General features: G+C 44.1%; 1 protein-coding gene across 4 annotated transcripts in view; it reads left to right on the top strand.

Annotated features, from left to right (window-relative positions):
• LOC129835082 (uncharacterized) overlaps positions 1-4722 on the top strand; it is a 64589-nt gene extending 59867 nt beyond the window's left edge. For all 4 annotated transcript variants that reach the window (XM_055900454.1, XM_055900453.1, XM_055900452.1 and 1 more), the window contains 8 exons: positions 431-952; positions 1126-1177; positions 1579-1625; positions 1761-1872; positions 2018-2117; positions 2232-2305; positions 3746-3860; positions 4447-4722. In XM_055900454.1, the coding sequence (XP_055756429.1) occupies positions 431-952; positions 1126-1177; positions 1579-1625; positions 1761-1872; positions 2018-2117; positions 2232-2305; positions 3746-3860; positions 4447-4543 (1119 nt within the window). In that variant the 3' untranslated portion in view covers positions 4544-4722. The remainder of the gene's footprint in view (positions 1-430; positions 953-1125; positions 1178-1578; positions 1626-1760; positions 1873-2017; positions 2118-2231; positions 2306-3745; positions 3861-4446) is intronic.
• The last annotated feature ends 10071 nt before the right edge of the window (positions 4723-14793 follow it).

Here is a 14793-nt window from a genome sequence, read left to right as displayed (position 1 = left end):
ATAAATCATTTCTTATATTAAGCAAACCAGACGGCACGATTTTCTTGTTTTATTATTTTATATAGCCAGGGGCACACTCCAACACTCAGACATAATTTACAAACAAAGCATTTGGGGTTAGTGAGTCCGCCAGATCAGAGGCAGTAGCGATGACCAGGGATGTTCTCTTGTAAGTGTGTGAATTGGTAAATGTTTCTGTCCTGCTAAGCATTCGAAATGTAATGAGTACTTTTGGGTGTCAGGGAAAATGTATGGAGTAAGAGTACATTATTGTATTTCGGAATGTAGTAGAGAAAAAGTAAAAGTTGTCAAAAATAGAAACAGTAAAGTACAGATACCCCCAAAAAACGACTTAAGTATTAACTTAAGTATTTTTACTTAAGTACTACTGCATTTTACCCATCCACCCAATCTCCTCTTTAACCCCCAGGCTTTCGACGGCTTTGCTGAGCTGGGCATTTCTCGGCTGATGGAGCCCTCAGACATGGCCCTCCTGGCCGTGCCTGACCGCCTCATCGTCATGACCTACCTCAACCAGATCCGCACCTACTTCTTGGGCCAGGAGCTGAGCGTGCTGCACATAGAGGCGGACAGCAGCGAGTCCAGCTACGGCGTGGCCGGGGAGAGCCGGGAGGGCCTCGACCCGGAGGCCGCTGCACGCTACTGTCAACGGATCCATGATGAGGCCCTCACAACGGACACCAATGGGGGCGCTGCAGAGAAGGAGGCGTATAGTGACACTAAGGGGGACACCAATGGGGACGTGGTCCCGCCCCCTAGAACCAAACGGCTGCAGGCTGCAGGGGCAGGAGGAGGGGCCCAGGCCCCCGTCGCACCCCCCAGGACACACTTCTTATCTGCCAAGTCTGGGTTCTCCCAGCTAAAGGATGCAGATCTGGTTAAGAAGCGGCGGTCGCAACGCAGGTCAATAGACGAGGCAGACTCAACCGAGGTAAGTGGCCTACGATCTCTCTGTCTCTCTTCACCTTCTCTTACTCTCACACCCAGCCCCTCTTTGTCTCTCTTTTTCTTTCTCTCTTTCTCTCTCTCTCTCCACTTTCTGCCACTTAATCTGCCAACTCTTTTTCTCCATCTCTGTGAGTGATTCCTTTGTTGTCTTTACAGGTTGCTACAGGTCAGGAAGAGGTTGGAGCTACCAGAAGGAAATCAGAAACAGGTACATACAGTGTATTGATTTTGTATGATGTTATTGGTGTTTACACCCACACAGACTTACTGAGTCTCCAGTTTCCCAGGAGCTTTGATTGCGCAACACCCATCAGAGGTGCAGTGGATAGGAGAGCGAGAGAGAGAGCGAGTACAGACACAAGTCATCACAGTTTTCTTTGCTGTACTTGACTCATCCATCCCCTGAGCATTGGCATCACTCACTCGAATTACTTTGATGGTTTCCTGTCGTTAGGATCAGTCCTTGGCCTATCAAACTATGCTAATTGCCTCTTGTCATCGCAGTCTCGTTGGCCACTTTAATGCTCGTCTAGTAATTGCTCAGTGGAGCTACTGCATTATGTTCCTATGTATTTCCTTACGCTGTGTTTGTGTGTATTTTCCATATAGAAGGGGAAGCTGGTGAAGAAGGACGATCGGCTGAGGAGGAGTGCCAGGTCTGTCACTTTCACAAATCCCTGCCTGCCGCTATCATAAACACTTATGTGCATCAAGGAAATGCCAATGTTCTGTATATGAAAGAAGTGTGTGTCTGTGTGTGTGTGTGTGTGTGCGTGTGCGCGTGCATCCAGGACGCCAGCCAGTATGCACTGAGTGAGATGAAGGCCCTGGAGGCGGAGCAGAAGCACATTGACAGCAGGGCAGACATAGTGGAAAGGAGACTACGCCGACTGATGGAGTCAGGTGAGGGAGGATGGGGGGAAGAGAGGGGGGGATGGAGGGAGGAGGGGGATGAAGAAAGAGAAAGATAAATACCCTTGAATAAATGCTTTCAGTATTTTCAAAGCTTCTCTTTATAATGACGCCCTCTCTGTCTCCATACATGTAGGTAGTGACAAGATGCAGGAGGAGAAGCTGATTCAGGAGTGGTTCACTCTGGTCAACAAGAAGAACGCCCTCATCAGGAGACAAGACCAACTACAGCTGCTGTATGACCCACCATCCCCGCTGTGTTCTCCACCGTTACCCAGTGCTTTAAAAACAATGCTGACATATCATAGAGCCATTACACTGATCTAACCAAAAGTTATTCTGCTCCACAGACAAGAAGAGCAGAACCTGGAAACGAGGTTTGAGATGCTGAACCGAGAACTGAGAGACATGATGGCTATTGAAGGTAAAACTGCAGTACCGATATACTGAACTACAGGATTCGTGATACAACTCTTTTCTGCAGTACAGCTCACCACTGTGGTCGGTTTTGGTTATAGTGACATACAATGGCAATGCCAATGGCAATGTCTTAAAGCTCGAATCCTTAATTGAAACAATAACAATGTTTTTCCCCCGCCCCTGTTTTGCTAAAAAGCTAAGCGAGGCGGCTGGATAAATGTAACCTCTCTCAAATTCATAGACAGAGCTAATTATGCAACGACTGACCATCCATGATATCAAATGTATAGTTTTAACCATGTTTTGAGGCTTTACAGTGTTTACATTTACGTTGTTTACAAACATTGGAGTGAAACACGCTTATGGGGTCGACAGTTGATCTAAGCTCACGAGGCGTTCTATTCTTCAAGAATCAATGGGTATATCTATCATCAATTTCCAATCAAGTCCAAAAATGGATGTAGCAGCTAAGGATTCTAGCTTTGAGTCTGCAAAGGAAATCTGAAGTATGGCAGTAAGCTCTGGGCGTGATTGACTCAGGCTAGTTCATCTGTTTGGAAAAACCTGCCAACTGTGCCAAGTGGTATCTGCCCTCGAGTTGGTTTGAGGAAGTGATCCTTTCTTTAATGTCATCATTTATCTGAATCCTTTATTTACTTCCAGTTTCATCATCAGGATCTACATCTTTAAAGAGGGCCTTAGGCGCAGCGGTCTAAGGCGCTGCAGTTCTTGAGGTGTCAATACAGATCCGCGTTCGATCCCGGGCTATGTCGCAGCCGGCCGCGACCAATAGAGACCCAATGACGCAACGCACAATTGTCCCAGAGTCGTCCGGGTTAGGGGAGGGTTTGGCCAGCCGGGATGTCCTTGTCCCATCGCTCTTGCGACTCCTGTGGCGGGCCGGGCGCAGTGCATGCCTTCACGATCGCCAGGTGTGTGGTGTTTCCTCCGACACGTTGGTGCGGCTGGCTTCCGGGCTAAGTGAGCAGTGTGTCAAGAAGCAGTGCGGCTTGGCAGGGTCCTGTTTCGGAGGACGCATGGCTCTCGAACTTTGCCTCTCCCAAGTCCGCACGGGAGTTGCAGCGATGGGACAAGACTGTAACTACCAATTGGATATCACGAAATTGTTGAGAAAAAGGGCAACAAAATATATATATATATTTCATTGATCTTTAAAGAGAAGTTTCAAATTAAACTACAGGGTATTTTTGTTATGTTTCACACGAAATTAGAATGTTATTAGAGCAAGGTGAAAGCCAATAGAATAAAAAAAGGAAAAAGACCATTGTAAGAAAAAGCTGGTCATGGAACTAAATTGCATATTGGCAAAGCAACAACTGTCTTTTCTACTCTGTACCACCCTCAATCCTGTATTACTCTTTCCCTGTCTTCCTCTCCTCCGCTCCCTCTCTCTCTCTTCCACTCCCTTCTTTCTGTCCTCCAGAGTGGCAGAAGACAGCGGCCCATAAGCACAGGGAGCAGCTGCTACTGCAGGAGCTGGTGTCTCTGGTCAACCTGAGGGACGAGCTGGTCCACGACATGGATGCCAAGGAGAGAGGGTGAGACAGCCATGTCTGCATATCAGGGTTGCCCAACTGGTGATCCGCAGACCGAATTTGGCCTGCGGGTGGTTTTATTTGGCCCCTCAAGTTTATGAGCAAAAAAGACAACATTTATTTATTTTCATGGTTGGACATAAAAGACTGTAAAAAGACCAGGAAATCAGTTGCAAGTTATTTTAATTTTTGCAATCTGTTCCCAAGTATTCCCACACATAATATAGAGACACGTGATCATATACAAGTGTCTACGCAAGGTTTGAAATCATTATGTTTTAGTCAAATATTATATCTGTTTGTGCTTCTTGCGGTCCATTTGCAGTCTACAAATGATTTGTAATTAAGTTCCGGTCCCGACCATCCGCTCAAGATAAAATCGTCCAGCCACTGAATCTAATTGATGATCCCTGCCCTATACAGTGCACTACTTTTGACTAGAGCCCAAATGGCCCCAGGTCAAAAGTAGTGTACTATATAGGGAATAGGGTGCCAATTGGGACGCAGTCCCCTCTAAGTCTGAGAAGGGGGACTATTTTCTATGGGACTACTGTTCTAGCAGGTCTATCTCCCTGTTCTCTGCGCCTAGGGCTCTGGAGGAGGACGAGAGGCTGGAGAGAGGCCTGGAGCAGAGACGCAGGAAGTACAGCAAGAAGAGCAAGGAGGAGAAGTGTGTGCTGCAGTGAGGCCTGGCGTCGGACACACCTGAACCAGGCAGCCCTGTAGAAGGTCACCTGGGTGCACTTTGGGACTGATGTTGTATGTGTGTGGCTCATGACATCAACACTGCATGGAAGAGACGGAGAACAGTGTTATGTGACTGCACTAAGAGGACGGAAAACGATGTTGCCCCCCCCCCCCCCCCCACCCCTCCATGATATGACTGAGCCTCAATCCAACCTATGACTGGTTATCATCAGTCACTTTGCTCTTCAGATTGTGTTTTGATTGGATTGAAGTGTTTTTCTTGTCGCGTATTTTTCTATATGGATGCAGAGTTTGTGTGTACCTGTGTTTGTGCGTGTGAATGTGTGCGCTGATGCGTGCCATTGTGAGTGCAATCCATGACAGTATGGCGCTATTTTGTCTATTAACTTCAGGTCACAAAGACATATCCCAAACTAAATTATCACCAGATAGTTGCCTTACTGTAGAATCTGTTACAGTAGTGTATTGTATAATGGGTTACTTACAAAAGGTATTTTCTACCGAATGGCATATTATGGACGGGACAGGGCTCCAGTTACTATGTACAACAAAGACCTACTTTAGGGCCATGCAGCAGGTGGATTGATTCACCCGTCTTCACCTACAGTTACATGAGACTGACAGGAGTGCTCTGTGAATTATTGCCAATTACAATGGAGAGATGGAAGGAAAGTACTCAACTTGTGCCAAACAACTATTGCCAAAAATATCTTTCTTATTTCTTGCAGTATGTTGGCTGTGCAGACAGCACACAGCAGACATCCGTTGTCTGATCGTTTATTGACGTGGATGTCGAGGAGAGAAGAAAACTGACATTGTTGACACAGTCTTGGTATTGAAGGTGTTAAATGTTTACTTGCAGCGCTCCAACGCTCAACCAGAGTGGGAGATTTAGGAGGGAAGGGAAAAGAACGGGAGTCTATACGGTAGCTAGTTTCGTACCCTACAGCTCGGTGTCTGAAAGAACAAAACCGTTTGAACTTATCAAAGTAATTTATGGTTTTATTTATTGAATAGGTATTCAACAGATAATCTTACAGATCCTGCCTGTCAAATGTGCCTTTTGACCAGACCCATAGTTTTAAAAATGACTGGAAGTATGAACTTTGTTCCTAGTTTAGATATGTTTATGCAGTGAGTTTGAGTTCAGTGAGTTTGAGTTCCGTTACTTGTTTGTGACATTAGTCTTGCAATGTCTTGTTTTCCATTGATTGTTTTTTGTTGTTGTTTTATTAATTTAATTAATTGACGTAGAAGCTGTGGAGTCTGAAAATGAAATGATCTGAAATACTAGAGGACAGCAATATGCAAACAGAAAACATCAGGCAAATGCATGTTTTGTAGTATTTCCATCTTTACCTCACCGCTATCAATTACTATAATTTTTTTCTTATGCACGTGGTTGTTACAGAAGAGGAAATGTGCAAAAGTGTACGCAGTAAACAAATAAGCCTCACAAGTTAACATGGTCTAAAAAATACACTTTACTTTTGCAAAAAAAAATATTCTAAGATTAAAACTCCAGCACTTCCTTACTGCAGTATCACTATCATTGGAGTTCTTTTGGGGTGCCATTTGACTGAGTGATTTTTTTTAGACGGTGAGGTGTTTGAACTTGTGTTCCTGTCTGTGCCTCCTCTGCCACTCTGTTGTTAGTTACTGTGGTAATGTTTACTGTCCCCTGTGTGAGTTTGAGAAATGTGCTTTTAGTTTTCTGAAATAGCTTTTTGGGGAAGTTTTTTGTTTGTTTTAATGTTACGTACATTTGCACTATTTGTAATGTTTGGAAAATAAAAGCTATTTTGGATGACTCGGAGAAACCACAATGCGTGTATTTAATGCTAATTTTTAAATGGAAATCATTCATGAATCCTTACACGTCAAGGTGGATACATACACTACAGAGCCAAGAGTATGTGGACACCTGCACGTCGAAGATCTCATTCCAAAATGATGGGCATTAATATGGAGTTGATCTCACTTTGCTGCTTTAACAGCCTCCACTCTTCTGGGAAGGATTTCCACTAGATGTTGTTGGAACATTGGTGCGGGGACTTGCTTCCATTCAGCCACAAGAGCATTAGTGAGGTCGGCACTGATGTTGGGCAATTAGGCCTGGCTCGCAGTCGGAGTTACAATTCATTCCAAAGGTGTTCGATGGGGTTGAGGTCAGGGCTCTGTGCAGTCCAGTCAAGTTCTTCCAAACCAATCTCGACAAACCATTTCTGTATGGACCTCGCTTTGTGCACGGGGGCATGCTGAAATGGGAAAAGGCCTTCCACAAAGTTGGAAGCACAGAATTGTCTAGAATGCCATTGTATGCTGTAGCATTAAGATTTCCCTTCAGTGGAACTAAGGGGCCTAGCCGGAACCATGAAAAACAGCCACAGACCATTATTCCTCCTCCAAGACCATTATTCCTCCTCCAAACTTTACAGTTGGCACTATACATTCGGGCAGGTAGCGTTCTCCTGGCCAAACCCAGATTCGTCAGTCACGCTGCCAGATGGTGAAGCAGGATTCATCACTCCAGAGAATGCGTTTCCACTGCTCCAGAGTCCAATGGCGGCAAGCTTTACACCACTCCAGCCAACGCTTGGCATTGCACATGGTGATCTTAGGCTTGTGTGCAGCTGCTCGGCCATGGAAACCCATTTAAAGAAGCTCCTGGCGAACAGTTATTGTGCTGATGTTGCTTCCAGAGTCCGTTTGGAACTCTGTAGTGAGTGTTGCAACCGAGGACAGACGATTTTACGCGCTGTGTGCTTCAGCACTCAACAGTCCTGTTCTGTGAGCTTGTGTGGCCTACCACTTTGCGGCTGAGCCGTTGTTGCTCCTATACATTTCCCCTTCACAATAACAGCACTTACAGTTGACCGGGGCAGCTCTAGCAGGGCAGAAATGTGACGAACTGACTTGTTGGAAAGGTGGCATCCCATGACGGTGCCACGTTGAAAGTCACTGAGCTCTTCAGTAAGGCCATTCTACTGCCAATGTTTGTCTATGGAGATTGCATGGCTGTGTGCTCAATTTGATATAATTGTCAGCAACGGGTGTGGCTGAAATAGCAGAATCCACTAATTTGAAGGGGTGTCCACATAATTTTGTCCATGTAGTGTAGCTTTAGCCATTAGTGAGCATACAGCATGCACCATCTACTTACTATCATGAAAGCTAATGCCAGTGTCAGTGAACCAATGTGTGGTTACTATTTCCATTCAGGTTGCTTTTACTCATTCATTTCCATTCCACTGAGTTGTTCCTCATTGGGTGTCTCACTAACAGGCCTTGCAGTACCTATGGGCACCATGAGGATTCAGTTAGTCTAGTGCACAGAGCTGTAGGCCTAGAACTCTAAGGGAACAACAATACAAACTGTGTTAATCTGAAGTAAGGGAATGGGAGATACCTAGTCAATTGTACAACTGAATGCTTCAACTGAAATGTGTCTTCCGTATTTAACCCAACCCTTCTGAATCGGAGAGGTACCCCATTAAAGGAATGTTGATTAGATTGGGTGATGGATCATGTTGTCATGTGTTTTCCTGTTAGATAATGGAAAAGAGATTGAATCTCAGGAACAAAGCAGGACTGCCCACTCCTGACACAAGATCTTGTAACCCCGGGTAACCCCTTGTCTTTGGTTGAAGAATTATGTAAGTTACTGGCCAAGGTGTACCTTTCTGTGTACTGCTCTGACCTCACAAGCAAACAAAGACTCAACAAGCTCTAGAGAACCTTTTGTATTTCAGTTGTTTAAGATTTTTATTTATTTTTTCAAAGTCAAAAGAGAGCATTTGAAACTATTAAAGAGGGAGGGATTAGAAGTGAGAAAAGTTATCTTGTTCCTATAAACAATTAATAGTTCATTTTGTTTACTCATTCAGGAAGCAGGCTCCAACCGCACAAATGGAGTGTCTTTGTCTCAGGATAAGGTAAGACCCAGATTCAGACCGTGGCGAAGTAACAATGTTTATTACAGCAACAGAGGCAAAAGCACAGGATGGCAGGCAGGCTCAGGGTCAGGCAGAGTGTGGTCAGGCGGGCAGGTTCAGCGTCAGGACAGGCAAGGGTCAAAAACCAGGAGGGTGAGAAAAAGAGAGGCTGGGAAAAGACAGGAGCTGACAGGACAAATGCTGGTAAGCTTGACAAACAAGATGAACTGGCAACAGACAAACAGAGAACACAGGTATAAATACACAGGGGATAATGGGGAAGATGGGCAATACCTGGAGGGGGTGGAGACAATCACAAAGACAGGTGAAACAGATCAGGGCGTGACACTTTGGCTACACAGTGTTCCTCACATACATCCCCCATAGCCACAAAGCTTTGTCAACATTAGAAACATTAGTTATATTACCCCATGTACCAGAAACCTGGACCCTATCCTCGCTGCTTCAGTGTATATGGGATTTGAGGAACAACCCAACTAGCCCATGACGTTCTGAGAACCATATAATTGTTTTATGGTTATTTTGCATACAACCAGCCCACAACTTTCTGGGAATGGTGCAGGTTAATTGCTTGGCTTTGGAACATTCTCAGCACATTTAAGGAACTTGACAAACAAATATTTTCTTAGTATTTCATTCTTTAAAGCTACAATATGTAACTTTTTGGGCAACCTGACCACATTCACACAGAAATGTGAGTTATAGATCTGTCATTTTCATTGAAAGCAAGTCCCAAGAAGCGGTAGATCTGTTCTATGTGTGCTATTTCTATGCTTCCTGTTAAGTTTCATTTTTGTGTATTTTACTTTCGGTTTTGTACACCAGCTTCAAATAGATGAAAACACTACATTTTTGGTAATGGAAAATATATTTCACAGGGGTTTGGATGGTACAGTGATTCTCTACACAATGGCTGCTTGTTTTGTCACAAACTGAAATGAGCCTAACTATTAGAATTTTAGCAACCAGGAAATGGCGAAGCGATTTCTGCATGTTGCTGCTTTAACAAAATGTTTCCTAAAAGTTCAAACATGGTTACATTTCATTTCAATTTTGGTAATGTTCTAGGAATGTTCTCCAACCGGTTTGACATTGGGAATGTTCTCAAATTGTTGCAAGAATGTTAAGAAACAACATTATTCTGTGTCAATTTCAGTACTCAAGCATAATGTTTCCTACAGGTTTCCTCATGGTTTTATTTAAAGTAATGTTCTCAAATTGTTGCAAGAACATTAAGAAACAACGTCGCAGTGCTAGAGGCGTCCCTACAGACCCGGATTCGATCCCGGGCTGTATCACAACCGGCTGTTATCGGGAGTCCCATAGGGACATTCCGTTCTCAGAACATTAAGAAAACTTTAGTAAAGTTCAGAGAACGTTCGAAGAATGTTATTTAAAATCATATACATTTCCTTTTCAGCATGAACAAAACTGTCTCGATCCTCTATCTTGTTAAGTGTGTGCCCACTAATTGGCCACACCTGATCTCAATGGGTGCATGTTTCCTATGATTGGGTATTTTTGAATAGACTAAAATGAACAGCTTTGTAGGCATAAACAAAGATGTAATGCTAGCTTCATCCTGGAGTTAGATAAAGTTGGATTTTTCGGCAGGGACATATACAGGGTGCTACCCTCCACAGCATACCATTCACTCCAGATCAAAACTCCAAACCTACAACACTAAGGACAAAATTACCTGGAAGGATTATTATACCATCCAACCTGGAACTGAGACAGACCAGATACAACTTCAATTAGCACTGATGTGTGAAGTGAGTGGTGTCAACCTTTGAGCCCAACAAATGGCAGGCTACCCCAACCAAATCCAGAGGCCTTGAAGCCCCCTCAGGCTGTTCAAAGACCATCCACTGGCATTTTCTACAATAAATCTGCCCACAGAAATAAAAGCTTCTCCCAAGTGGGTGTGACACCTACTCCCATTGGCTGCTGCACTGCTGCTTGGATTCCATCTGGCAATCTGTTCACCGTCTGCCCTGGATGTCTCACCCTGTCTGGTACAGGTACTCATACGACACTTCCCCCTCTCTCCTGAGCTTTCGCTCTTCTCCAGCACACAGGCGCTGTTGGGGCGAGTGACTCTTAACTTACAATGGCTAGCCCTAAGTCGTTATATTTTTTATGTATATGCTATTTGCCTCATGACTCCTGCATGATTTGTTGACTATGAATTATCTTGTTTACCCAACTGTGGGACAGACTGTTTGTTCCCACACTCGGGATTCTGACTCTCTATTGGTTACACTGATTTTTGGCCTCCCACTCTAGTCTAACCACCTCTCACCGGCTTTGTATTCATGTTACCTGATGAAATTGCTGTATAATATGATCTTGTTGCCATCTAATGCTAATTCTATTGTCATCAATCAATACTGCAGAGCTCTCCCTGTCCTCTGCCATGCATTGATTGTAATACTGTTGATGACATCTGAAAATGTGCATGTACACCCTGGCCCATCTACTGTTGCTGGCCCCAATTCTGACTTGTGCTCTGATATCTGCTTCACTGATTTCTGCTCTCGTAAAATCCTGGGTTTTCTGCACATTTACACTTGAAGCTTATTAACTAAAATGGATCAATTGAAAGTGTGGGTTCACAGCTCCAATCCAGATGTTTGTCATTACTGAGACGTGGTTAAGAGGTTTTTTTTTAATACTGATGTTAACCTTTCTGGTTATAACCTTTTTCGGCAAGACAGATCTTCCAAAGGTGGTGGACTGGCAATCTTTACCAAGGATCACCTTCAGTGCCCAGTTGTCTGTCGCCAACAATTTTGATTTGCTGGTTTTAAGCATTAAACTTTCAAATAGCTCTTCGTTGACTGTTGCTGTGTGCTATCGTCCTCCATCAGCACTGGCCTGTACCCTACCTGCCCTAAGCTCTCTCCTGGCCCCTTACACTAAGTCTGAATTTGTCCTGCTAGGTGACCTAAACTGGGACATGCTTAAACTACATGACCAAGTCCTAAAGCAATGGGACTCCCTAAATCTTTCTCAGATTATTACCAATCCCACAAGGTATGACTCCAAACACACAGAAAGGCTACTCTCCTTGATGTTATCCTCACAAATAATCCTGATAGGTATCGGTCTGTTTTCTGTAATGACCTTAGTGATCACTGTTTTACAGCCTGTGTTCGTAATGGCTGCTCAGTGACACGACCTGTCCTGATTTGTCATTGACGCTTGCTAAAAAGCTTTAAGGAGCAAGCCTTCCTTCATGACCTGGCCTCTGTAGATTAGTATAGAATCAGCTTGATTCTCTGTCGGAGACGCTTGGACCTTTTTAATATTTTCAGTGATATTGTTAACAAGTACGCCTCTATAAAGAAAATTAGAATTATAAACAGGTTCAGCCCCTGGTTCGACCGTGATCTTGCAGAGTTACTCTAACTCAAGAATTGCATTTGGCGAAAGGCTCGGCACACGCATACTCATGCTGACTGGCTCTCGTTCAGGCAAATGAGAAATAAGTGCACTCAGGCTATCCGGAAGGCCAAAGTTAGTCTCTTTAAGGAGCAGTTCTCTCTCTGTGGGTCTAACCCCAAGAAGTTCTGGAAACAGCTTAAAGACCTGGAGAATAAACCCTCCTCCTCACAGCTGCCCATGTCCCTTAATGTTGATGATGTGGTTGTTGCTGACAAGAAGCACATGGTGACTTCCCGAGTGGCGCAGTGGTCTAAGGTTGGGCCACTAGAGATTCTGGGTTCAAGTCCAGGCTCTGTCTCAGCCGGCCGTGACCGGGAGACCCATGGGGCGGTGCACAATTGGCCCAGCATCTGGGTTAGGGGAGGGTTTGGCCACCAGGGATGTCCTTGTCCCATTGTGCACTAGTGATTCCTGTGGCGGGCCGGGCGCCAGGTGTACGGTGCTTTCTCCGACACATTGGTGCGGCTGGCTCCCGGGTTAAGTGAGCATTGTGTCAAGAAGCAGTACTTGCTTGGGTTGTGTTTCAGAGCTCTCGACCTTGTGTTTCACCTTCGCCTCTCCCGAGGCCGTACGGGAGTCGCAGCGATGAGACAAGATGGTAACTACCAACTGGATACCACGAAATTGGGGAGAAAAAGAGATACAAAAAAAAGAAGCACATGGCTGAGCTTTTTAATCATTGAGTCAGAATTCCTATTTGATTCAGCCAGGCCTCCTTGCCCGTCCAACATTTCCTCATCTCCCACCCCTTCTAATGTAACTAGCTCCGATGCTCCTTCTTTTCCCCCTGCCCCACTACAAAATTTCTCCCTGCAGGCGGTCACTGAATCCGAGGTGCTATAGGAGCTCATTAAACTTGACCCCAAAAAAACATCTGGGTCAGATGGTTTAGAGTCTTTCTTCTTAAAGGTTGCTGCCCCTATAACCGCCAAGCCTATCTCTGACCTTTTTAACCTGTCTCTCCTCTCTGGGGAGGTTCCCATTGCTTGGAAGGCAGCCACGGTTCGTCCTTTATTTATTTAAAGAGGGAGATCATGCTGAGCTTAACTGTTATAGGACAATTTCTATTTTGCCCTGTTTATCAAAAGTGTTGGAAAAACTTGTCAATAATCAACTGACTGGCCTTCTTGATGTCTATGGTATTCTCTCTGGTATGCAATCTGGTTTCCGCTCAGGTTATGGATGTGTCACTGCAAACTTAAAGGTCCTCAATGATGTCACCGTTGCCCTTGATTCTAAGCAATGTTGTGCTGCTATTTTTATTGACTTGGCCAAAGCTTTTGATACGGTAGACCATTACATTCTTTTTGGCCGGCTAAGGAATATTGTTGTCTCTGAAGGGTCTTTGGCCTGGTTTGCTAACTACTTCTCTCAATGAGTGCAGTGTATATAGTCAGAACATCTGCCGTCTCAGCCACTGCCTGTAACCAAGGGAGTACCCCAAGGCTCGAACCTAGGCCCCACGCTCTTCTAAATTTACATCAACAACATAGCTCAGGCAGTAGGAAGCTCTCTCATCCATTTATATGCAGATGATACAGTCTTATACTCAGCTGGCCCCTCCCCGGATTTTGTGTTTAAACGCTCTACAACAAAGCTTTCTTAGTGTCCAACAAGCTTTCTCTGATTTCTCAAGCTTTCTCTGGGTTTAGAGCTTGAGGAGGCCTTTTGCCTTTTGGTAGGCCGTCATTGTAAATAAGAATTTGTTCTTAACTGACTTGCCTAGTTAAAGGTTAAATAAGTAAATAAAATAAAAAATCATGGTTGTGCAGTGGACTAATTCCATGGACAGAGAACTGAATATTATAGGTTCAAATCTCACTGATGAAATGTCACAATTACAAAAATATGTGTTTGCATGATTAATGCCCAAGGAAATTAATTTCCATGTGTTCTATCTGCGCTTAAAGTTAACCCCAAATAAGCTAGCAGTGGTAAAAGTCTTATTGAAACATTCAGTGAAGGTTTTAAGGAAGTTTGTCTAACCATTTTTTTGTGTTCTCAGTGTTAGTAAAAACCTCCCAGATGACTTTCAAGGAACCAGAATAAAACGTTCCCCGAACCTCCCTGCAACCTAAAAATAAAGTTCCCAGAACAGGCAACATTTTCACTTCTGTTTTCAGAATGTTTAAACAAGTTTTACTGGTCCGTAAACATATGGCATAATTCCCACAAACAATATGAAACCAAAAACGTTACGTTCCCACAATTTTCAAGGAATCAAATGTGCTAGCTTGGCCTCCTCTTCGTTGCTGGAGGACAGTGTGTTCTGATTTCTGTTGTCAGACGTTGAGAAGACTTTGAAGTATGCAGACAATGTCGGCCATCAGGTGGAAAGTTGTACTTTGGTGATGGATACATGGTGTCGGTACCTTTTGCGCAAACAACCCCTGAGGAAGGTAAGTCACTCAGGTGTTCAAGCTCCTCTCATTGCAATTCACTGTACTGTAGGGTATAGTGTCACATTTATTAGATTAATAATCGTTTCCTTTTAAATTGTTCTAGTAGTATCCTAATGCTAATTAAATGATAATGCCAGAGAAGCCGGTGTTTGGGGGATATATTGGCATGGTGTTGTTAGGCCTGAGAGGTTACCAACATATTCAAATAATGATTGACATATTTTCTTTATTTTGATTAATTTATTCATACTATTTCATCCTTCCACAAGATATAGTCCCAAAACAAATATAGGGTTTCCATTGGTCCGGTTGCCAGAGACGCGACCCAGTTGTTCAGTCTTTTTGATCTGTATCTATGGATGCGACCCAGTCGTTCGTTCTAAATGTTCCATTGCCATACTGGCTGGCAACATTCTTATC

Source organism: Salvelinus fontinalis, chromosome 36 (assembly GCF_029448725.1).
Source record: "Salvelinus fontinalis isolate EN_2023a chromosome 36, ASM2944872v1, whole genome shotgun sequence".
In the NCBI taxonomy this organism is placed as follows: Eukaryota; Metazoa; Chordata; class Actinopteri; order Salmoniformes; family Salmonidae; genus Salvelinus; species Salvelinus fontinalis.
This window is presented reverse-complemented; position numbering and strand designations above follow the sequence as displayed.